This window comes from Mytilus californianus, unplaced genomic scaffold, assembly GCF_021869535.1.
Source record: "Mytilus californianus isolate M0D057914Y unplaced genomic scaffold, xbMytCali1.0.p SCAF_1, whole genome shotgun sequence".
In the NCBI taxonomy this organism is placed as follows: domain Eukaryota; kingdom Metazoa; phylum Mollusca; class Bivalvia; order Mytilida; family Mytilidae; genus Mytilus; species Mytilus californianus.
Genome location: NW_026262581.1, coordinates 15391473 through 15419307, shown reverse-complemented (window position 1 = coordinate 15419307; position 27835 = coordinate 15391473). Strand labels below are relative to the sequence as shown.

The 27835-nt window shown below is 32.2% G+C and overlaps 1 protein-coding gene across 1 annotated transcript in view; it reads left to right on the top strand.

The window, feature by feature from the left end:
• The window catches only part of LOC127710153 (uncharacterized), a 32509-nt gene extending 17824 nt beyond the window's left edge, over positions 1 to 14685 (top strand). Inside the window, exons 7-10 of the mRNA XM_052215931.1 lie at positions 462 to 548; positions 2567 to 2636; positions 4315 to 4401; positions 10284 to 14685. Of these exons, the coding sequence (XP_052071891.1) occupies positions 462 to 548; positions 2567 to 2636; positions 4315 to 4401; positions 10284 to 10345 (306 nt within the window). The 3' untranslated portion in view covers positions 10346 to 14685. The remainder of the gene's footprint in view (positions 1 to 461; positions 549 to 2566; positions 2637 to 4314; positions 4402 to 10283) is intronic.
• The last annotated feature ends 13150 nt before the right edge of the window (positions 14686 to 27835 follow it).

Here is a 27835-nt window from a genome sequence, read left to right as displayed (position 1 = left end):
AAATGACAAAAACTTTGAAGTGAATGGAAGCATTATAATCATATCATACATTTATAACATTCATCAAAAGTTAATATCCAAAATGATTTAATTGGGAAAAGCTTATTATCCTGAGGTCTGCAATCATACTGAACTAAATTTGAGGGAATACAACTTTTGTTCATGTTGTTGCATGTTAATTGTTTTCGAGATTTTTTTGTTGAAGAAAATTATCTATGTCTAAATCAGAACTGCAACAGTCTTGTGATTGCCACCAATTTTACCAGACAACAATTAGTTATTTCTTCAACTTGCAAAAGCTAGTCAAATTTAAAAGGGTTATCTTTTAATACTGCTTTCACAATCACAAACAATTATTTTGCCTACATTCTCGTGGGAAAAAAGGGGATATATTTGTTGATAATTTTATTAGTGGTTACTATAGTAAAATTTGATAATAACAATAATTAATTTCTTTACAGTTGAGAAAAGAATTATCAAAGGGTGCCATAGTATTTGCTATATTTGGGTTAGCCAAGCCAACATATTATATCTATAAGATTGTCACAGTAAGTATTGTGGTAAAGTGTTTGCTATATTTGGGTTAGCCAAACCAACATATTATATCAATAAGATTGTCACGGTAAGTATTGTGGTAAAGTGTTTGCTCTATTTGGGTTGGCCAAGCCAAGGTTTATCACTACGAACTGCTCAGAGTCTGAAAGGACCATATTCTGTGCTCGACCAGTAAGGTCGAGTACGTACTTTACTCGACAAGACTCTACATATTCTCGATAGTACTTAACTGTACTCGAATTTGGTCTTGACTTTACTTAATAAGTCTGGTTGAATACTTGATAATTTTGGTATAGTCTGAATATGTTCTTGACCAGTCGCAACCAGTATTGACTCAGTCTCGACTGTCTTGACCAGTCTCGACTCAGTCTTAACCTTTAAATTAAGTCTAGACTGGTAGAATCAGCCCATCTAACTCAATTATATATTGATCTTACAAAATTCAAGGTTATTTGGTAGTTGGGTTCATTACTGTCAAATTAAAAGATTTAATTAATAGGTAAAAAAAGCTAGAATGTTCAGTTCTGATTAAATTCAGATAGTCACCTTTAAGTTGTTTTTATAATTTTTCCAAATCATCTGGGATTTTCATAAAACTATACAGCTATCTCAATTATATATTGATCTTACAGAATGCCAGGTTGTTTGGTAGTTTGGTGTATTGCTGTAAAAATAAAGGATTAAATTAATAGGTAAAAAAAAAGCTAGAATTTTCAGTTTGGACTTAATTCAGATAGATACCTTTAAATTTAATCTTTAAATTTGACAGCAATAAAACAAACTACCAAATAACCTGGTATTTTGTAAGATCAATATATAATTGAGATAGCTGTATAGTTTTATGAAAATCCAAGTTGATTTGGAAAAGTTATAAAAAAATTTAAAGGTGACTGTCTGAATTTAGTACGAATTGAAAATTCTAGCTTTTTTTTACCTATTAATTAAATCCTTAAATTTGACAGCAATACACCAATCTACCAAACAACCGGGCATTCTGTAAGATCAATTTATAATTGAGATAGCTGTAAAGTTTGAAGAAAATCCAAGTTGATTTGAAAAAGTTATAGAAATATCTAAACTTGACTATCTGAATTTAATCAGAACTGAAAATTCTAGCTTTTTTTACCTATTAATTAAATCTTTTAATTTGACAGTAATGAACCCAACTACCAAATAACCTTGAATTTTGTAAGATCAATATATAATTGAGTTAGATGGGCTGATTCAGACCAGTCTAGACTAAATTTCAAGGTCAAGACTGAGTCGAAACTGAGTCAAGGCTGGTTGAGAACATAATCAGACTATACCAAAATCATTATGTACTCAATCAGACTTATTAAGTAAAGTCGAGTACAGTTAAGTACTGTCGATATTATGTCGAGTCTTGTCGAGTAAAATCTGTGCTCGACCTTACTGGTCAGGCATAAAATATGGTCTTTTCAGACTCTGAGCATTTTGTAGTGTATATTATTAAGATTGTTACAGCTAGTGCGGTAGGATTGACATTTCAGGTTTGTAAATGGATGTAATATGAGCTATTATGAAAACACTGGTATTTTCTGAAATTTTTCCTTTTGTGTTTTCCCATGCAACATTTTTTTTCTTTAAAACCAACTTCTTTTTTTTGCTTTGAGATGAATAACTCCCTTACGACATGGCTTTGACTACTGGACAAATAATTCATGGAGAATAAATTTAAGTAAGCTATTTTTTCTCGGATAACAGTTAAATAATGGAAAACAAAGTAAGTTCCATCCATATTACGGAATTTCTAAACTGTTTATGCCAATATATTGACCGTAGTAAAAACAAAAAAGAGTTAGAAATAGGGGATACAGGCTAAATCAGATGTTCAAAACTGAAAATTTCAGATATTGGTAGGGTTATTGCCCTTTGATTAGTTTGTGGCTGTAAACATGTCAGCTGTTATAAAGGAAATGTGAACAGCTTTTTCCTTGTACTTTTTAAAAAGTATGTTTTCATTAAACCTGAATTAATTGTTTTTTTACAGGAATATATGAACATACATGAAAGTATCAAAGAATTAGGACACACAATAGTATATTCAACAATAGCAGCAGGTAATTTAAATGGTGTAAATTCAGAAATTAATGTGATTTTTCTTTTCAAAGAGTAACTGGCCTCTGTATCTTAAAACATTTCTCTATCTATACTTCACAGAAATTTGTGAATGTAAAATCTTACAGCTTTCAATGGAATGGAATATAATCTTAAAGAAATTGCTGCATTTTATAAGTAAAGGAACATAATGAAAATAAAAATAAGGAGATGTGGTATGATTGCCCATGAGACAACTATCCATCAAAGTTCAAATGAAGTGGATTTAAGCAATTATAGGCAACCGTACAGCCTTCAAAAATGAGAAAAACCCATATTGTATAGTCAGCTATAAATGGCCCCTACATGAAAAATGTGAAACAATTCAATTACGAAAACTAGTCTTAATTTATAAGAAAATGATTTACGAAAAAAAAATTTATTGCTGAATACTTCCTTGTTGATGGCTGCAAGGCAATCATTATTTTTAATGGGCATTAAGAAGCAAAATCACAAGAGTTGTGGGATGTGAAATTTGGAGTATCAGTAGAAAAAAGAGGTTATGCTGGATAGGTGCAGAAATTTTGCCTTGCTACAGGTCACCTACAGTACCCTGAAAGTGTTGTTGCAAGGGTTCTTTAACATATTGAGACATCAGATTTAACGTATATATTTATTTAAAATGGCTACCTATCCTGCCCAACCAAAGGGGAGTCCCTTGCAAAAGGGAGGTGGAGCTGACATTCCCCTTTGTCGCAGAAACTTGGTCTAATTTTCATCATGTCCAGTTGACCACACTTTACAGCTATGCTTATTGATTTGACTATTTTGCTAGAGCTATGGGATGTTTGGACTATTGTAACTCAATGACACCTTTTGAACACAACTCATCTGAGACTATTTGCTGAAACATTTCACACTTAGTAGAATTGTATGTATTAGATGTAGGCTTCTCATATCTGAGGGGCGGCAGCCACGAGGATTTGAGGCGACTACATCTGATTTACATAGAAGTAATAAATAAATATGTTTTCTTTTGTTCTGAAAGAGCAATTAGTTTTGATAAAACAAGAAAAATTTCATTATCTCAAATTTTCCAGATGCAGTAACACTTTCAGAAGATGTTTTGTAATTGCGTCTATTTTTCTGTCATCAAATTGATACCTTATCACTGCTTTTGTACTATCTTTTTCTAGTTTAATTGCCAAAATCTGAACTTTTCCCTGATAAATGATAACACTTCTATGTAAGTAATTATAATCATGTGTATTGGACCATACTTATTAACAGTCAATTTGATTTGACAATTTCTGCTGGAGTTATTGGACTTTGACTATCATTGCTCTATTGCAGTATGCTCACTCATTGCAGCTATATTCCACAGTAAAGGGAACAAATTCGCTATGGCATAGTAATCTTGTTCAATTTGAATAAGAATATATGAAGCCATTTCCTGTTAAGATGAGTAAGACTTTTGTAGACTTCTTCCATCTAACAATAAGAACCATAATGGAGGGGTTTATATGACTGTTCATTAAAGAGTCTATTGCAACTGGATTGAGTGATTTAAGGTAAAGAAAGTTGTTTTCCTTATTATAGAAGAGCCATTTATAAATCATTAATACAGAAAAAGTATAAATAATTATTTGAGACACTTAAAAAAATCAGTAAGAATGATGTTCAATTTGTTATTCATTGTAGCACTGCTAGCAATATTTGTGTGGATTGTTTTGATGGTCGAGCTGTACAAGGTGTATAAAAATTTTGGTAAAGGCTTGAAAGAAAGAGGTAATGTTACTTACTGGTTAAATTGAAATCTGACCTTCACAAGTAAAAAAGCAGTTTAAATCCCAAAAATGATCAGCAAGGCAAGATCTACTAACAAGTCAAATTTTGCCGATATAGTTAATAGACTGTCACTCTTTATAGGAGTGATTGCCCTTAAATGAGGATTTGTTTTTACCCTCTTTTGTGTTTTGAGCAAAAACTAAAGAAGATAGAGAGAAACTAAACAGATTTAATGATCAGTATTACAAGATAAAAAAAAACAGATTTTTGTCATGAATTCTACTCTCGTCTATAATGTTGGAGAGTGTCCTTTGTTAAATATGCACATAGACCAAGGTGTTGACACAGGCTCTTTAGAGCCTCTAGATTTTTTACATTTTTAGAGCAAATGATTAAAAGGTGGGGATTTAATTTTTTTTAAATTGACAAATAATGTTAGAGACCAATTGCTATAAAATGTTAAGGAAATGTTACATTTTTAGCTCACCAGGGCCCAAAGGGCCCCATGTGAGCTTATGCCATCACTTGGCGTCCGTCCTCGTCCGTCTTCTGTCGTCGTCATCTGTCGTCGTAAACTATTTAAAAAATCTTCTCCTCTGAAACTACTGGGCCAAATACCTTCAAACTTTAACTAAATGTTCCTTAGGGTATCTAGTTTATAAATTGTATCCGAAGTTTTGATCCATAAACAAACATGGCCACCATGGCTAAAAATAGAACATAGGGGTCAAATGCAGTTTTTGGCTTATATCTCAAAAACTAAAGCTTTTAGAGCAAGTCTGACATGGGGTGAAATTGTTCAATTGGTCAAGATCTATCAGCTCTGATTTTTTATTTGTAGGCCCCGCTATCAAATTGGTTCATATTGAGGTCAAAAGGGTCCAAAATTAAACTTTGTTTGATTTCATTGAAAATTGAATTATTGGGGTTCTTTGATATGCCAAATCTAACCGTGTTTTTAGATTTTTAATTTGGGTCCCGTTTTTTAAATTGGTCGTCATTGAGGTCCAAAGGGTCCAAAATTAAACTTAGTTTGATTTTAACAAAATTTGAATTCTTGGGGTTCTTTGATATGCTGAATCTAAACATGTGTTTAGATTTTTGATTATGGGCCCAGTTTTCAAGTTGGTCCAAGTTGGGGTCCAAAATTAAACTTTTTTTGATTTCAACAAAAATTGAATATATGGGGTTCTTTGATATGCTGAATCTAACCATGAATTTAGATTTTTTTATTTGTGGGCCCCGCTATCAAATTGGTTCGTATTGAGGTCAAAAGGGTCCAAAATTAAACTTTGTTTGATTTCATCAAAAATTGAATTATTGGGGTTCTTTGATATTCCAAATCTAACCGTGTATTTAGATTTTTAATTTTAAGTCCCGTTTTTTAAATTGGTCTACATTAAGGTCCAAAGGGTCCAAAATTAAACTTAGTTTGATTTTAGCAAAAATTGAATTCTTGGGGTTCTTTGATATGCTGAATCTAAACATGTGTTTAGATTTTTGATTATGGGCCCAGTTTTCAAGTTTGTCCAAGTTGGGGTCCAAAATTAAACTTTGTTTGATTTTAACAAAAATTGAATATATGGGGTTCTTTGATATGCTGAATCTAACCATGTATTTTGATTTTGGACATTGGACCATAATAGGTAAATTAAAAAAATTCAAGTTCTTAGACCACATTCTTTCTGTGTCAGAAACCTATGCTGTGTCAAATATTTAATAACAATCCAAATTCAGAGCTGTATCAAGCTTGAATGTTGTGTCCATACTTGCCCCAACTGTTCAGGGTTCGACCTCTGCGGTCGTATCAAGCTGCGCCCCAGCGAAGCATTTTATTATCTTATATCTCAAAAACTAAATCTTTAAGAGAAAATGTGACATGGGGTGAAATTGTTTAATTGGTCAAGATCTATCGGCCCTGAAATTTTCAGACGAATCGAACAACCCATTGTTGGGTTGCTGCCACTGAATTGGTAGTTTTAACAAAATTTTGCATTTTTTTGTTATTATTTTGAATATTATTATAGATATATATAAACTGTAAGCAGCAATAATGTTCAGCAAAGTAAGATCTACAAAAAAGTTAATATAACCATAATTATCCATTGATCCTTTAAGGAGTTATTGCCCTTATAAAGACAATTTTACATAATTTGTTCAAGTTTGCTAACATTTAAAAATCTTCTCCTCTGAAACTACTGGGCCAATTACCTTCAACCTTTAACTAAATGTTCCTTAGGGTATCTTGTTTATAAATTATATCCGAAGTTTGTATCCATCGACAAACATGGCTGCCATGGCTAAAAATAGAACATAAGGGTCAAATGCAGTTTTTATACGACCGCAAAAAAATTTTGTGGTCGTATATTGGTATGACGTTGGCGTCGTCGTCGTCGTCGTCGTCCGTCGTCGTCGTCGTCCGAATACATATTGGTTTTCGCACTCTAACTTTAGTTTAAGTAAATGGATCTTTTTGAAATTTGACCATAAGGTTAAATACCACAAAAGGAAGGTTGGGATTGATTTTGGGGGTTATGGTACCAACAGTTAAGGAATTAGGGGCCAAAAAGGGGCCAAAAATGAGCATTTTCTAGTTTCCAGACAATAACTGTGGAACGGTGTATGGATCTCTCTGAAATTATACTACAAGTTTCCATACCACAAAGGGATGGTTAGGATTTGCTTTGGGGGGTTATGGCTCAAACCGTTTAGGAATTAGGGGGAAAAAAGGGGGAAAAACAAGGTTGTCCTGGTTAATGGACAAATACTTTAGTACAAAACATAATTTAAAGCAGTGTAAGGGAGATAAATCAAATACATCATTGAAATTATCTCCCTTACACTGCTTTTAAATTATGTATAAAGTAATGGTTAATGAACAATAAAGATAATCTAAAACAGTGTAAGGGAGGTAATCCAAATACAACGTTTTGGTTACTTCCCTTACACTTCTTTTAAATTATGTTTAAAGAAATGCATATTTATAAAGGAAGACCAGTAAAAATATCTGCAAATGTTTTCATCTTTTTTTTTTACAAAAAAATCCATATGAAAGATTTGACACTATATTTTTATTAATTCTATTATAAAATAGATTAAGTTAGCACTATGGTAAATTTAAATGGGTAATTATGGTTGCCAACTCCATTGGAAATTTGAATTGAGATTATGACCATATCTTGAGGGAAAGAATTTTTTTGGGGGAAAAAGGGGGGGGGGGGGATAAAAAGAAATTGTGGGGGGCCAATTTTTTCTCATTTCAGATTTCAGAAATTAAAAAGAATTATTCTTCAAATATTATTTATTTTTCAAATTTCAAATATTGAAAAATTTCAAGAAGTAATCTTTAATTGCACAGTATGGCGCATTAGATTTGTAAAATCTTTGATCACATTTATTTATTTGTTATGCCGAATCTAACAGTGTATTTAGATTTTTAATTTTGGGTCCAGTTTTCAAATTGGTCTACATTAATGTCCAAAGGGTCCAAAATTAAACTTTGTTTGATTTTAGCAAAAATTGAATATATGAGGTTCTTTGATATGCTGAATCTAAACATGTATTTAGATTTTTGATTTTTGGCCCAGTTTTCAAGTTGGTCCAAATTGGGGTCCAAAATTAAACTTTGTTTGATTTCAACAAAAATTGAATATATGGGGTTCTTTGATATGCTGAATCTAACCATGTATTTAGATTTTTTATTTGTGGACCCCGTTATCTAATTGGTTCATATTGAGGTCAAAAGGGTCCAAAATTAAACTTTGTTTGATTTCATCTAAAATTGAATTATTGGGGTTCTTTGATATTCCAAATCCAACCGTGTATTTAGGTTTTTAATTTTGGGGCCTGTTTTTTAAATTGGTCTACATTGAGGTCCAAAGGGTCCAAAATTAAACTTAGTTTGATTTTGACAAAAATTGAATTCTTGGGGTTCTTTGATTTGCTGAATCTAAACATGTGTTTAGATTTTTGATTATGGGCCCAGTTTACAAGTTGGTCCAAGATAGGGTCCAGTATTTAAACTTTGTTTGATTTTAACAAAAATTGAATATATGGGGTTCTTTGATATGCTGAATCTAAACATGTATTTAGATTTTTGATTATGGGCCCAGTTTTCAAGTTGGTCCAAATTGGGGTCCAAAATTAAACTTTGTTTGATTTCAACAAAAATTGAATATATGAGGTTCTTTGATATGCTGAATCTAACCATGTATTTAGATTTTTTATTTGTAGGCCCCGCTATCAAATTGGTTCATATTGAGGTCAAAAGGGTCCAAAATTAAACTTTGTTTGATTTCATTGAAAATTGAATTATTGGGGTTCTTTGATATGCCAAATCTAACCGTGTTTTTAGATTTTTAATTTGGGTCCCGTTTTTTAAATTGGTCGTCATTGAGGTCCAAAGGGTCCAAAATTAAACTTAGTTTGATTTTAACAAAATTTGAATTCTTGGGGTTCTTTGATATGCTGAATCTAAACATGTGTTTAGATTTTTGATTATGGGCCCAGTTTTCAAGTTGGTCCAAGTTGGGGTCCAAAATTAAACTTTTTTTGATTTCAACAAAAATTGAATATATGGGGTTCTTTGATATGCTGAATCTAACCATGAATTTAGATTTTTTTATTTGTGGGCCCCGCTATCAAATTGGTTCGTATTGAGGTCAAAAGGGTCCAAAATTAAACTTTGTTTGATTTCATCAAAAATTGAATTATTGGGGTTCTTTGATATTCCAAATCTAACCGTGTATTTAGATTTTTAATTTTAAGTCCCGTTTTTTAAATTGGTCTACATTAAGGTCCAAAGGGTCCAAAATTAAACTTAGTTTGATTTTAGCAAAAATTGAATTCTTGGGGTTCTTTGATATGCTGAATCTAAACATGTGTTTAGATTTTTGATTATGGGCCCAGTTTTCAAGTTTGTCCAAGTTGGGGTCCAAAATTAAACTTTGTTTGATTTTAACAAAAATTGAATATATGGGGTTCTTTGATATGCTGAATCTAACCATGTATTTTGATTTTGGACATTGGACCATAATAGGTAAATTAAAAAAATTCAAGTTCTTAGACCACATTCTTTCTGTGTCAGAAACCTATGCTGTGTCAAATATTTAATAACAATCCAAATTCAGAGCTGTATCAAGCTTGAATGTTGTGTCCATACTTGCCCCAACTGTTCAGGGTTCGACCTCTGCGGTCGTATCAAGCTGCGCCCCAGCGAAGCATTTTATTATCTTATATCTCAAAAACTAAATCTTTAAGAGAAAATGTGACATGGGGTGAAATTGTTTAATTGGTCAAGATCTATCGGCCCTGAAATTTTCAGACGAATCGAACAACCCATTGTTGGGTTGCTGCCATTGAATTGGTAGTTTTAACAAAATTTTGAAGTTTTTTGTTATTATTTTGAATATTATTATAGATATATATAAACTGTAAGCAGCAATAATGTTCAGCAAAGTAAGATCTACAAAAAAGTTAATATAACCATAATTGTCAATTGACCCCTTAAGGAGTTATTGCCCTTTAAAGACAATTTTACACAATTTGTTCATCAAGTTTGCTAACATTTAAAAATTTTCTCCTCTGAAATACAGGTGAGCGATTCAGGCTCTTGAGAGCCTCTTGTTTTAATCCCTTTTAATTTTATGGTTGATGACCCCATATGTCTTCAATCATGTTGTCATAAAACTTTTATTAGTTGATTCTTCTAGGTTCACACAACTGTTGATATTTTATAATACCACTCATTTTTTTGTTAATAATATAACTCTGAAAAAGATTATTTATCAAAGTTATATTCTATGTATTATACTTAAGACAGAATTCTCTGAATTTAATATTGCACTCCACTTTTACTTGTCAAACTATTATTCTCATTTTAGCATATGATGTTTTAGCAACAGAACGTACAAGTTTAATCACAGGAAGAAGAATAAGAAGATAGACTTTGCATTATGGGACAGCTTCTGTCTGGAACAGAAAATAAACTAAATCTTGAAGAAATCGTTGTATTGCATATATACAGCCTGTGTTCTATTTAGTATGTGCCATATATTCAGATTATCCAACTCTAACAAAATGTTAACCATGCATGATAATACTTGTTGCATTTACCTCATTGCTAAAAATGCTGATCTCTGAATAGGAACATTGCACTCTGTTTTAGTAGTATAAGAGTTTCAGCTGTATTAAATACTTTAAATGTTTAATTTTATAACATTACATTTTAATATACAATGCTAAGTATAGGGAGAAGTAGCCAAGCTTCAATTTGAAATAAAAATCTGTTGTAAAAATTGCAGATTCCATGCATGAAAATGTCAGTGAAACAAGAAATCTGGTATTTTGCAACTTTTAAATTTTTGATTAATGCTGAAAATATAATGACACAAAGACATATTAAATTTAGTAATTGATTGGACTCCACCAAATCAGGAATAAAGGACTTGATATGTTATATATACTCAAGTATCTTACGTATCTCAAAAAAAATATACTCATGTACTGCATTATTTTTTAATTGAGTTGTAGTCTGGTAAATGGGAGGTAATCCAATTTGAATCATGACCCTATATAAAAATAAGGAGCTGTGGTATGGTTGCCAATGAGTCAACTATCAACCAAAGCAACCATATAGTCTTCAACAATGAGAAAAACCCATACCATATAGTTGGCTATAAAAGGCCAGACAGGAAAAATATGAAACTAACGGCCTAATTCATAACAAAACAATTTACGAAAATCAATTATAACAGACATGAACAAACAACAGCCACTGAACTACAGGCTCCTGACTTGAGACAGGCACATAGTAAAGAATGTGGCAGGGTTAAACATGTTTGTGAGCGCCCAACCCTTCCCCATAGCTGGGACAGTGGTGTAACAGCACAACGTAAGAATAAACTGTAAAAATTAGTTGTAATTGGCTTAACTCAAAAGATTGGTAAGAGGCACAAAACAACTAACATAAAAACAATAGACACAAAGCACCGAAATAAGGATACTCAAGTTACTGAAAGCTAAGTCAAATCCAATATCAGCTAATAAATAAATCATATTCACCCAGACTGCCCATTACAAATGTATTATACCACTAATACATTCTGTAAGTACACATTGTGTAGTTTTATTTTAAATCTTTTCTATTTAGAAACCATATACACTGTAATAACACAACAACTTAGAAATATGATGTATTTTGGTGATTTCAAGTGAAAACATTAACCAGTGCATTTACATAGAATTGACTGTAATAAATATATATAACTTATTGCTTTTTTTTTTCTTTTTCTTTTTTAAATACAATGTATCATCTTTAAACTTTTTACTTATGTTGGCAAGCAGGGTGAATAGTAAGGTTTCAGATGCTATCTATGATATTTTATTACATTACATAGAAACAAATATCATTATTGTTTTGTTAGCACCTCATGTGTATTTATACTTTATATTATCTGTGCTTTATGTATGCATTAAGGATCTTTGCCAGCAATATTTGAATGAAGATTCTAAGTTTTGATTGAAATGGATGCAAATCACATAATCACGTTTTGAAGAAAGGCTTATTGCAGAAAGAGGTTTTACTCTTTATATTTTCTTATCATTTAAAACTTTTACTAACAGTGAATTTGTTTTAATATTGTATCTGCATAGTTAAATAACTGAATGATTGTTGTTTGTTTACTTCCTGTTAGCAAATATGTCTTGCATTTTCAGACTGAGAATAAGTTATAGAACTAGTAAAAAATTTGTGAATATAAAAGCCTTGACCCATTGCCTGCCACTTTTATAGATTAAGCTAAGTCAATGTTTTCTATATTAAACCCAAAAAAATTATTAAATAGAAAATAAGATTGGAGATGTGCTTGCATTATAGAAGAAAGATTCTATATAAATTTTATTAAAATCCAGTCAGGAGTTTAGGAGGGTACCCCCTTTTGTAAATATGACTAAGTCAGTTTATTGCAATGGAAACCCTTAGTGATGATTTCAATCAAATATAAAACAAGAGGTTAGCAGGTAGTAAAGATTTTGTAGAATTTTGATTGAAATCAAGTTTTATTGGTGAAAGGATTCTTAAATATGCTACCAGTATGTATTCTTCCTCATTCTGAACTGACATTTATATATATTAATTAAGAAAAGGAATAATTCTGACATATTATCTGTTGATTACTATATATTTATTAAAGTAACTAATATTTTTTTTTTAATCTGCATTTATTTATTTATTGATTAATTTATTTATATATAAATATTAGAAATCATTCTGTGATAATGTCCTTTTTAGCACAAATTTGTTTTTAGACAATATTCTGATATATGTTTTATTTCATTTTTTTTTTAAGCAAAATCTACAGCAAATACCACAGATGTGTTAACACTCTATACCCTGATTGATTTATTTCATTAGGGACAGAAAGATTGTTTTATCCCTAATGGTTTAAAACAAATTTGCTTTCAGTTTAATTTGTTTTATTTCAACTGAACTTTGGTTCAGTCTGTTTTAGATTTCAGGTATTAGGATTCTTAAGTTATTGTCTTTAGTAAAGCTGAAATAATGTTTTTGTCACACCTTAGCTAACCATTATTTATGTAACTTGTTTATAAATTTTATATTACATAATGTTGATTACTAAAGTATTTAAATGTACTTACTATAGTGTAAGCATAATATAAAGCAAGGAAGTAATATTTGTAGTAGTTGATAATTTGAACAGTCAATGTTGATAATGTATAGCCTCGTCTGCAGCATACTGTAAATTCAGAAATTATTGCCTGCATTCATTATTGCAATTTTTGAAGCATGGACAAAACTGTGATATTAATTATTGCGATTTCAGGAAAAGCTGCATACAGATACGTGTTTTAGATATCAAAATGCAAGCTCTTATTATTATGGTATTTATGCAGTCGCATTATTTGCATTAATAAAAACCTAGCAATAATTTCTGAATTTACAGTACATGAAACCTATAGAAATTTTACTTTAATAGACTAAAGTATTATGATTGTTGTAAATATTTTCTTTCATGTTTTTTATTTTTATCTAATAGCTTGTTTGAGTTCTTTATCTTCCTAAAGCATTCTAAAACATTAAAAAATGGAGGTTTACTAAGCCTAAACTATGACAATCAAATATGATATTTGAGAAAAACCTTGAAGAATGTAGGCAAAATTGGAAGTTTTATTTTTGGTAGAATCTGTTTTATTTTATAAATTTATATATTTTGAAGAATCGTTATTAAAATTGTCTATTTCTTCCACATTTTATTGTTGAATATTTGGATACCTACGCAGTCAAAGTACTTGAAACAAAAATGGCAAAGTCTCAAGGCACAGTCATTGAGATACATTCTGTCTGGAACTTTGGTTTCATTTGGAATATAGAAACAATAAGTCTATTAACCAATCGTTATTTAAGGCAGGAAGAATGCCCCCTAACATAATAATTTAATTAATTTTGAGGTATCACCGCAGTAGTCTTTTAAAGGTCTCAGTGACTGAGTGTTCTAAACAGTTGGTCTACAACTACCTGTACAGATTACATTAAGAAATACGAGATAATGATTTCCTTATCTCATTTGTGAAGATTACATTGACTTGGAGATCCCATTGATCTATGAGTATGTGATAGAATTGGTTTCTAAGCATACCATTTTGCCAATAAAACTGACTTCTGTGATATTGTCTGCATTAGGAGTACCAAACAACTTTACTTGAATGATTTTTTACAATACCAGTCTTGAACGCCTTTATAAGGTATTGCTATCACTTTGCAACCAATATATTTCAGTCTTGAATCATCTATTCAGTTCCCTTTCAAAATGGCAGCTGAGCACATTTTCATAAGCACTAAATGATAGTGAAACTCTATCAATGAATATATGTTGATAAATAGTTTCGAAGTGTTTCTAATATATCCATTAAATTTTGAATTTAGACAGTTGATGTTATAAGAAATAAAGAATTTGTTTTTGAAGGTATCATAACATTAAAATTCAACTATTTGAATGTCTAGGGAATCATTTAACTTAGTCATCATGATGATGACATGTCTCAGCAGCCATTTTAGCCGCTTTCTTGATTATTTTTTTTCTGTACATCTCTTGTGATAATAATGGACTTTGGTTATGGTTTGATTTTTAAATTTTTTAAAAAACAATCATAAGCAAATGAAAAATGTCATTATGTTTATGTTCTGTTGTAGATATACAGAAATTCTTATTATATATTGTATTTTAAATGCTTTATATTTTTACAATAAAATACATTTAAAAAAGACCTTTCATTTTTATTTTAAGCAAGTAGAAAAGAAGCTCATTTTACGATTTTCTCTTTTTAATGGGGCTTTTATTCACCATTTTTATTGAAAAATCTGGTGATTATTTTAGGGAAGTATGGCTAGCTCAGGTCCAAACGATGTCACGCATCAGAACCGACTTCAATATGAATTCAAGTTCAATTTTTGACGATATTCATATGAAAATAAGATGATACTATCCGCAAAAATTACCAAAGGACACAGATGTGAACAGTGGCAGGTCACCATATTCAGATACTGCCTTTAAAGAGTTAAACCCATACCGTATATTAAGCGAAAAGAGTTATAAAAAAGGCTTATGGATAACAAAATGTGAAACAATTCTTTCAACTGTTGGGATACAGTAAGCATGGGTTTCATCACACTATACTGCAAAACATATAACATACAGCAATCATTAATAATGCTGATCTAACTATAAATAGCATGGGCCTCACCACATTATACTGCAAAACATATAACATACAGCAATCATTAATAATGCTGATCAAACGATAGTAAGCATGGGTTTCATCACATTATACTGCAAAACATATAACATACAGCAATCATTAATAATGCTGATCTAACTATAGTAAGCATGGGTCTCATCACATTATACTGCAAAACATATAACATACAGCAATCATTAATAATGCTGATCTAACTATAGTAAACATGGGCCTCACCACACTATACTGCAAAACATATAACATACAGCAGTCATTAATAATGCTGATCTTACTATAGTCCGCATGGGCCTCACCATACTATTCTGCAAAACATATAACATAAAGCAATCATTAATAATGCTGATCTAACTATAGTAAGCATGGGTCTCATCACATTATACTGCAAAACATATAACATACAGCAATCATTAATAATGCTGATCTAACTATAGTAAGCATGGGCCACACCACATTATACTGCAAAACATATAACATACAGCAATCATTAATAATGCTGATCTAACTATAGTAAGCATGGGCCTCACCACACTATACTGCAAAACATATAAAATACAGCAATCATTTATAATGCTGATCTAACTATAGTAAGCAGGGGTCTCACCACACTATACTGCAAAACATATAACATAAAGCAATCATTAATAATGCTGATCTAACTATAGTAAGCAGGGGTCTCACCACACTATACTGCAAAACATATAACATAAAGCAATCATTAATAATGCTGATCTAACTATAGTAAGCAGGGGTCTCACCACACTATACTGCAAAACATATAACATAAAGCAATCATTAATAATGCTGATCTAACTACAATAAGCATGGGCCTCACCACACTACTGCAAAACATATAACATATAGCAATCATTAATAATGCTGATCTAACTATAGTAAGCATGGGTCTCACCACACTATACTGCAAAACATATAACATACAGCAATCATTAATAATGCTGATCTTACTATAGTCCGCATGGGCCTCACCATACTATTCTGCAAAACATATAACATACAGCAATCATTAATAATGCTGATCTAACTATAGTAAGCATGGGTCTCATCACACTATACTGCAAAACATATAACATACAGCAATCATTAATAATGCTGATCTAAATATAGTCCGCATGGGCCTCACCATACTATACTGCAAAACATATAACATACAGCAATCATTAATAATGCTGATCTAACTATAGTAAACATGGGCCTCACCACACTATACTGCAAAACATATAACATACAGCAATCATTAATAATGCTGATCTAACTATAGTCCGCATGGGCCTCACCATACTATTCTGCAAAACATATAACATACAGCAATCATTAATAATGCTGATCTAACTATAGTAAGCATGGGTCTCATCACACTATACTGCAAAACATATAACATACAGCAATCATTAATAATGCTGATCTAAATATAGTCCGCATGGGCCTCACCATACTATACTGCAAAACATATAACATACAGCAATCATTAATAATGCTGATCTAACTATAGTAAACATGGGCCTCACCACACTATACTGCAAAACATATAACACAGCAATCATTAATGATGCTGATCTAAATATAGTAAGCATGGGCCTCACCACACTATACTGCAAAACATATAACATACAGCAATCATTAATAATGCTGATCTAAATATAGTAAGCATGGGCCTCACCACACTATACTGCAAAACATATAACATACAGCAATCATTAATAATGCTGATCTAACTATAAATAGCATGGGCCTCACCACATTATACTGCAAAACATATAACACAGCAATCATTAATAATGCTGATCTAACTATAGTAAACATGGGCCTCAACACAATATACTGCAAAACATATAACATACAGCAATCATTAATAATGCTGATCTAACTATAGTAAGCATGGGCCTCACCACACTATACTGCAAAACATATAACATACAGCAATCATTAATAATGCTGATCTAACTATAGTAAGCATGGGCCTCACCACACTATACTGCAAAACATATAACATACAGCAATCATTAATAATGCTGATCTAACTATAGTAAGCATGGGTCTCATCACACTATACTGCAAAACATATAACATACAGCAATCATTAATAATGCTGATCTAACTATAGTCCACATGGGCCTCACCACACTACTGCAAAACATATAACATATAGCAATCATTAATAATGCTGATCTTACTATAGTAAGCAGGGGTCTCACCACACTATACTGCAAAACATATAACATAAAGCAATCATTAATAATGCTGATCTAACTATAGTAAGCATGGGTCTCATCACACTATACTGCAAAACATATAACACAGCAATCATTAATAATGCTGATCTAACTATAGTAAGCATGGGCCTCACCACACTATACTGCAAAACATATAACATACAGCAATCATTATTAATGCTGATCTAACTATAGTAAACATGGGCCTCCCCACACTATACTGCAAAACATATAACATACAGCAATCATTAATAATGCTGATCTAACTATAGCAAGCATGGGCCTCACAACATTATACTGAAAAACATATAACATAAAGCAATAATTAATAATGCTGATCTAACTATAGTAAGCATGGGCCTCCCCACACTATACTGCAAAACATATAACATACAGCAATCATTAATAATGCTGATCTAACTACAATAAGCATGGGCCTCACCACACTACTGCAAAACATATAACATATAGCAATCATTAATAATGCTGATCTAACTATAGTAAGCAGGGGTCTCACCACACTATACTGCAAAACATATAACATAAAGCAATCATTAATAATGCTGATCTAACTATAGTAAGCATGGGCCTCACCACACTATACTGCAAAACATATAACACAGCAATCATTAATAATGCTGATCTAAATATAGTCCGCATGGGCCTCACCATACTATACTGCAAAACATATAACACAGAAATCATTAATAATGCTGATCTAACTATAGTAAGCATGGGCCTCACCATACTATACTGCAAAACATATAACATACAGCAATCTTTAATAATGCTGATCTAACTATAGTAAGCATGGGCCTCATCACATTATACTGCAAAACATATAACATACAGCAATCATTAATAATGCTGATCTAACTATAGTAAGCATGGGTCTCATCACATTATACTGCAAAACATATAACATAAAGCAATCATTTATAATGCTGATCTAACTATAGTAAGCATGGGCCTCATCACATTATACTGCAAAACATATAACATACAGCAATCATTAATAATGCTGATCTAACTATAGTAAACATGGGCCTCACCACATTATACTGCAAAACATATAACATAAAGCAATCATTTATAATGCTGATCTAACTATAGTAAGCATGGGCCTCACCACACTATACTGCAAAACATATAGCATACAGCAATCATTAATAATGCTGATCTAACTATTGTCCGCATGGGCCTCACCACACTATACTGCTAAACATATAACACAGCAATCATTATAATGCTGATCTAACTATAGTGAGCATGGGCCTCACCACATTATACTGCAAAACATATAACACAGCAATCATTAATGATGCTGATCTAACTATAGTCCGCATGGGCCTCACCATACTATACTGCAAAACATATAACATACAGCAATCATTAATAATGCTGATCTAACTATAGTAAACATGGGCCTCACCACACTATACTGCAAAACATATAACGTACAGCAATCATTAATAATGCTGATCTTACTATAGTAAGCATGGGCCACACCACATTATACTGCAAAACATATAACACAGCAATCAATAATAATGCTGATCTAACTATAGTAAGCATGGGCCTCACCATACTTTACTGCAAAACATATAACATACAGCAATCATTAATAATGCTGGTCTAACTATAGTAAACATGGGCCTCACCACACTATACTGCAAAACATATAACGTACAGCAATCATTAATAATGCTGATCTTACTATAGTAAGCATGGGCCTCACCACATTATACTGCAAAACATATAACACAGCAATCAATAATAATGCTGATCTTACTATAGTAAGCATGGGCCTCGCCACACTACTGCAGAACATATAACATATAGCAATCATTAATAATGCTGATCTAACTATAGTAAGCAGGGGTCTCACCACACTATACTGCAAAACATATAACATAAAGCAATCATTAATAATGATGATCTAACTATAGTAAGCATGGGCCTCACCACATTATACTGCAAAACATATAACACAGCAATCAATAATAATGCTGATCTAACTATAGTAAGCATGGGCCTCACCATACTTTACTGCAAAACATATAACATACAGCAATCATTAATAATGCTGATCTAACTAAAGTAAACATGGGCCTAAACACAATATACTGCAAAACATATAACATACAGCAATCATTAATAATGCTGATCTAACTACAATAAGCATGGGCCTCACCACACTACTGCAAAACATATAACATATAGCAATCATTAATAATGCTGATCTAACTATAGTAAGCATAGGTCTCACCACACTATACTGCAAAACATATAACATACAGCAATCATTAATAATGCTGATCTAACTATAGTAAGCATGGGCCTCACCACACTACACTGCAAAACATATAACACAGCAATCATTAATAATGCTGATCTAAATATAGTCCGCATGGGCCTCACCATACTATACTGCAAAACATATAACATACAGCAATCATTAATAATGCTGATCTAACTATAGTAAACATGGGCCTCAACACAATATACTGCAAAACATATAACATACAGCAATCATTAATATGGCTGATCTAACTATAGTAAGCATGGGCCTCACCACACTATACTGCAAAACATATAAAATACAGAAATCATTAAAAATGCTGATCTAACTATAGTAAGCATGGGCCTCACCACACTATACTGCAAAACATATAACACAGCAATCATTAATAATGCTGATCTAACTAAAGATAGCATGGGCCTCACCATACTATACTGCAAAACATATAACATACAGCAATCTTTAATAATGCTGATCTAACTATAGTAAGCATGGGCCTCACCACACTATACTGCAAAACATATAACATACAGCAATCATTAATAATGCTGATCTAACTATAGTAAGCATGGGCCTCACCACATTATACTGCAAAACATATAACACAGCAATCATTAATGATGCTGATCTAAATATAGTCCGCATGGGCCTCACCATACTATACTGCAAAACATATAACATACAGCCATCTTTAATAATGCTGATCTAACTATAGTAAACATGGGCCTCACCACACTATACTGCAAAACATATAACACAGCAATCATTAATGATGCTGATCTAACTATAGTCCGCATGGGCCTCACCATACTATACTGCAAAACATATAACATACAGCAATCTTTAATAATGCTGATCTAACTATAGTAAGCATGGGCCTCACCACATTATACTGCAAAACATATAACATAAAGCAATCATTAATAATGCTGATCTAACTATAGTAAGCATGGGCCTCACCACACTATACTGCAAAACATATAGCATACAGCAATCATTAATAATGCTGATCTTACTATAGTAAGCATGGGCCTCACCATACTATACTGCAAAACATATTACATACAGCAATCATTAATAATGCTGATCTAACTATAGTAAGCATGGGTCTCATCACACTATACTGCAAAACATATAACACAGCAATCATTAATAATGCTGGTCTAACTATAGTAAGCATGGGTCTCATCACATTATACTGCAAAACATATAACACAGCAATCATTAATAATGCTGATCTAACTATAGTAAACATGGGCCTCACCACACTATACTGCAAAACATATAACGTACAGCAATCATTAATAATGCTGATCTTACTACAGTAAGCATGGGCCTCGCCACACTACTGCAAAACATATAACATAGAGCAATCATTAATAATGCTGATCTAACTTTAGTAAGCAGGGGTCTCACCACACTATACTGCAAATCATATAACACAGCAATCAATAATAATGCTGATCTAACTAAAGTAAACATGGGCCTAAACACAATATACTGCAAAACATATAACATACAGCAACCATTAATAATGCTGATCTAACTATAGTAAGCATGGGCCTCACCACACTATACTGCAAAACATATAACATACAGAAATCATTAATAATGCTGATCTTACTATAGTAAGCATGGGCCTCACCACACTATACTTCAAAACATATAACACAGCAATCATTAATAATGCTGATCTAACTATAGATAGCATTGGCCTCACCACACTATACTGCAAAACATATAACATACATAAATCTTTAATAATGCTAATCTAACTATAGTAAGCATGGGCCTCACCACTCTATACTGCAAAACATATAACATACAGCAATCATTAAAAATGCTGATCTAACTATAGTAAGCATGGGCCTCACCACATTATACTGCAAAACATATAACACAGCAATCATTAATGATGCTGATCTAACTATAGTCCGCATGGGCCTCACCATACTATACTGCAAAACATATAACATACAGCAATCGTTAATAATGCTGATCTAACTATAGTAAACATGGGCCTCACCACACTATACTGCAAAACATATAACATACAGCAATCATTAATAATGCTGATCTAACTATAGTAAGCATGGGCCTCACCACATTATACTGCAAAACATATAACATAAAGCAATCATTAATAATGCTGATCTAACTATAGTAAGCATGGGCCTCACCACACTATACTGCAAAACATATAACATACAGCAATCATTAATAATGCTGATCTAACTATAGTAAGCATGGGCCTCACCACACTATACTGCAAAACATATAACACAGCAATCATTAATAATGCAGATCTAACTATAGATAGCATGGGCCTCACCATACTATACTGCAAAACATATAACATACAGCAATCTTTAATAATGCTGATCTAACTATAGTAAGCATGGGCCTCACCACACTAAACTGCATAACATATAACACAGCAATCATTAATAATGCTGATCTAACTATAGTAAGCATGGGCCTCACCATACTATACTGCAAAACATATTACATACAGCAATCATTAATAATGCTGGTCTAACTATAGTAAGCATGGGTTTCATCACATTATACTGCAAAACATATAACACAGCAATCATTAATAATGCTGATCTAACTATAGTAAACATGGGCCTCACCACACTATACTGCAAAACATATAACGTACAGCAATCATTAATAATGCTGATCTTACTACAGTAAGCATGGGCCTCGCCACACTACTGCAAAACATATAACATAGAGCAATCATTAATAATGCTGATCTAACTTTAGTAAGCAGGGGTCTCACCACACTATACTGCAAATCATATAACACAGCAATCAATAATAATGCTGATCTAACTAAAGTAAACATGGGCCTAAACACAATATACTGCAAAACATATAACATACAGAAATCTTTAATAATGCTAATCTAACTATAGTAAGCATGGGCCTAACCACTCTATACTGCAAAACATATAACATACAGCAATCATTAAAAATGCTGATCTAACTATAGTAAGCATGGGCCTCACCACATTATACTGCAAAACATATAACACAGCAATCATTAATGATGCTGATCTAACTATAGTCCGCATGGGCCTCACCATACTATACTGCAAAACATATAACATACAGCAATCGTTAATAATGCTGATCTAACTATAGTAAACATGGGCCTCACCACACTATACTGCAAAACATATAACATACAGCAATCATTAATAATGCTGATCTAACTATAGTAAGCATGGGCCTCACCACATTATACTGCAAAACATATAACATAAAGCAATCATTAATAATGCTGATCTAACTATAGTAAACATGGGCCTCACCACACTATACTGCAAAACATATAACATACAGCAATCATTAATAATGCTGATCTAACTATAGTAAGCATGGGCCTCACCACACTATACTGCAAAACATATAACACAGCAATCATTAATAATGCAGATCTAACTATAGATAGCATGGGCCTCACCATACTATACTGCAAAACATATAACATACAGCAATCTTTAATAATGCTGATCTAACTATAGTAAGCATGGGCCTCACCACACTAAACTGCATAACATATAATTCACAGCAATCATTAATAATGCTGATCTAACTATAGTAAGCATGGGCCTCACCACACTATACTGCAAAACATATAACATAAAGCAATCATTAATAATGCTGATCTAACTATAGTAAGCATGGGTCTCATCACACTATACTGCAAAACATATAACATACAGCAATCATTAATAATGCTGATATAACTATAGTCCGCATGGGCCTCACCACACTACTGCAAAACATATAACACAGCAATCATTAATAATGCTGATCTAACTATAGTCCGCATGGGCCTCACCATACTATACTGCAAAACATATAACATAAAGCAATCATTAATAATGCTGATCTAACTATAGTAAGCATGGACTGAGTCACACTATACTGGTTCAAAACTCAACTTACTTTAACATCTAACCATTTTTGATATGATATAAAGACTTATATGTACAAAGTGGCTAATTACTATAAGGTGAATGATCAATATATATGTACTTGTAAATTGTATGGTCCACACGTGAAGCACATAGTTTTATGCTTCATTAGTGCCGTAACTGTAGGTTTCGCTACACTGAACTGCAACACTTTAAAGGTGGTACACCAAAGAAATAAACTCATCATAGATACAAGGGTTAAAATTATGTAAACTAGACAAGTGTTTCGTCTACAAAAGACTCAGTGATTCCCGAATCCAAAAAGTTAAAAGGCCAAATAAAGTACGAAGTTGCAGAGCATTGAGGACCCAAAATTCCAAATGGGTTTGCCAAATACAGCCAAGGTAATCTATTCCCTCGGTAGGAAATTCTTTAATTACGAAAAATTCAAAGTTTTGTAAAGATAAGACCTGCATATCCATATATACATCCACATGACAAAATGGCCTTAATTACAAAATGCTGTGAACAAATAATTGTTGATCTAGATTCTATCCAGAATAACAATCATACTGGTGAAATACAAAATCAAATTAAGTCTAAAACATATTCACTTAATATTGATAAGTACTACAAAACAAGCTAGATTCGGCAAGAAGGACCGACATATGTTACACAATGATTGGTGATGGTCTCACCATCACATTAGATTTAGCAACCTTTGAGTTATGTGTTTCTGCATTATCAAGTTATCATCAAAATTATCCATTAACTGTGGTAGAAATTACATTACAATCTGAACATAATAGAAGAGGTGTATTAGTACAAAACATTTAATTTTCAACTGAAGAACAGTAAATCCTATACTTTACATGCTTACACAACAAAAACTTCCTTATTAATAAATGGAAAATCTGTACCTCACTTTGAAAAATTGAAAATGAAGTACCCACAATTCATCACATGATTTGCAATACTTATGTAAAATATAAACCAGATAATAAATACTTGTACTATGAATAAATTACTTAAAGAAAACACAGCAATACATAGCGGATAGCAGATTTACAAATAACAATATAAAAGCTAAATGTAGAAAAGGGAATATAAATTGTAGTCACTACAGCCGTACAGAGTAACAACTGTCAGCTGTGGGTTCACTATAGGTGTGAAGGTCTTGCACAGTCTAATATTAGCAATATTGAAAATAACAGCAACAGCTCCTACACATGTACATCTTGTCCAAAGATTACTGACAGTTCTATAGAGATCGGTATCTCACCAAGACTATCCAATCAAAGCAGTAAATGTAAAATTTGGATTTGACCTTTTAACTTTTTTGATACGAGCATCACTGATGAGTCTTTTGTGGTCGAAACGCGCGTCTGACGTACACAATTATAAGTCTGGTTTCTTTGATGAGTATTTTATGGCCCCGCCCACTTAGGTCGGGGTCATATAGTTTTACCCTTGTCTGTCATTCCGTCATTCCGCAACAAACAGTTATACGGACTTTATTTTCTAAACGCCTCCACATATTGAGCTGACTTTTAGTATGTGAGTCTACATGGATGAGTTATAGATTGAGATTACGTTTGGTTCCGCTCTGAACTTAGGACTTTGAAAATTTCGACTCCTAAAAATGGTTTCAAGCTTTTTCTGCGAGCGGAGCCATTCGTGTCGACACATATAATTTGGACCGTCAATACAAATAAAAACATATTATAGTACATTTGACGTGCATTGCTTAAAACTGTTTGATGCAAAAATGTCAAGCACGCTATGGATTAAAAATACAAAAGGAGTAGGTTAAGAAATACTCGAACTACGAGACAGAAAGTAAACCTGGGAACAAAAGGAAATATAACAAGGAAGACTTACAATTTAATAGCAACCAAAAAAGACACCCTCAAAATGATAGTACCTGTAATCAATAATTTACTAGCATATTGAGTACCAATACAACCATGAAGACATTGCTTGGACAGCAAACTGAAACTTCATCAATCAGTCCTGGCACTAATATGCCTGTAGAAAAAACACACACACAATTCAGTAATAACCCTAAAAAGAAAGAAAAGAAAAGTTTCGTACATTGAACAAGACCCAAGACAGCACAATGTTTAAGCAAAGAACAATAATGAATAACAAAACAGACGACACTTGTATTAATCAGAACAAATTTACTGATGACACACAGTTGAAATATAAAGACTTAAGACAGCTAGAGTTAAAATTGAAAAAAGAAGATGGCATCAGATTAAGGAAAATGAGAAATTAACCCGAAGCTCAACGCTGAAAGTATTTGCCTTCGATCCACTATTTTTATGCAAGAAACTAAAAGATCAGAAATGGAAAACACAATAAGAATACTTAACAGAAAAATAGTTGTCCTTGAAGATACTGTATCTGAATCCAATACACAGAAGACACCAACTCACAAGAAAGAAACTGCTACCATCATAACTGTGTAACAGAAATAGATAATTTATAATTAATAGCTATGCGTGAAAGAATGACGAAATAAATTTTGAAGGAATTGGACGCTCAAATTTACACAACGTGATGGAGAACAACTGCCTTTGACTGTACAATCAACAATTACTAATAATACAACCCCAAACCGTAATACTGGTGAGATCTACACAAAAGGACAAGTATATACCAGTACAAACATAGAACAAAAGAGTCACGTTTTGTAATATTGTGACTATTCCTCCGGTAATGAATACAAAGTATCATACTAATTAAACAATAAATGCCACACATCAATGTCCTCAATATTATGTTTCGCAACCACTGCAATCTCTATATTATACACAAAACACAAGAGGCAATGCAGCAAGTCCAACATCAGTCTCCTCTTACTCCGAATAACTCAGATATGACTACTACAGGTACTACAACTTCACAAGACAGAGTGAAACATGTACAAAACTGTCCACTTGTATATAGACCTGCTGAATTGCCAAAATTAATGATGTTTCCCAAAAAGGACTTATAGACAACAAAAGGTAGTGCCAATAGAAAATAATAACGATAAATCGTGTGTTTAATGTTTTAAACATTTTATCTTATAAATGTGAAAAAAAAAATAAAATGTAATCCATTATTTTTTGAAATTCTTATTTGTTATGATAATGTATTGTTGCAGAAACATTGGTTATTTGACTCTCAATTGCCATTTTAAAATGATAGTGATGTTAATAGTGTTGGAAAATCAGTTGATTTGGATGATCCGCTGCAACCTACCCATTAACCGAGGTATATATTATGGGTATTGATCACATAATTACCAAAGTATACTGTACAAATAATATAATTCAATGTATTGAACTAACAAACACATGTGATAAAGACATTCTTTACTAGTTGTAGTATATATATATACAAGGATAATAGATTAGAGAAATTGATAGAATTTCTAGATTGCAATTGCACTCACTATGTACGTTATATAACTTTACACATCATATTTTGATGATGTGAAAGAAAACATAATCAAAATAAGTACATCAGAACGCTACATGCGCTATGAGTCCGTCAGAACATTAACGGAAGACCATAGCCTGTATGCAGTATATTTAGGAGGAACATTCACAAATTATAAGCATGAAAAATATGTTCCATTGACTACATCCTATTAGATTGAGAGGTCTTCTAAACAATGCCAGTTTTCTTAAAATTGACACGTGTTGATTCTGGTTTCTGATCATTATCCTATATCCTGCAGACTAAAAATCAAGTTGACACAAGTCATAGAAACCAAAATTTATAAATTTTCTATTTTAATAAAAACAATTAAATGGAATACTGTTGATGTCAATTTATATGAGAAATTGTAAACAAGTTACTGACAGAAATTTCAACTAAGTTACAAACAGGTCATCTTACTAAAATTATGACACAAGTACATACTGTTATGAAAAATGCAGTCATAGTAGCAGCGCCCAAAGTAAAAAAAACAAAATAAGGTCATAAGACAGATAAAAGGTGCAACGAAGCTTTCGCAATATGTAAAACAATCGGAAAATCAATATCACAAGATAACCAGATATATAGCGACATGAAAAGTGCCAAATGTGAATTCAGAAAAATATATAGAATGGAGACAGCACTGAAAGCACTAATTGAGAAATAAGAAATTTTAAGTGCTAGAACAAAAAACGAGCAAATATTTTATAAGTTACTTGCTT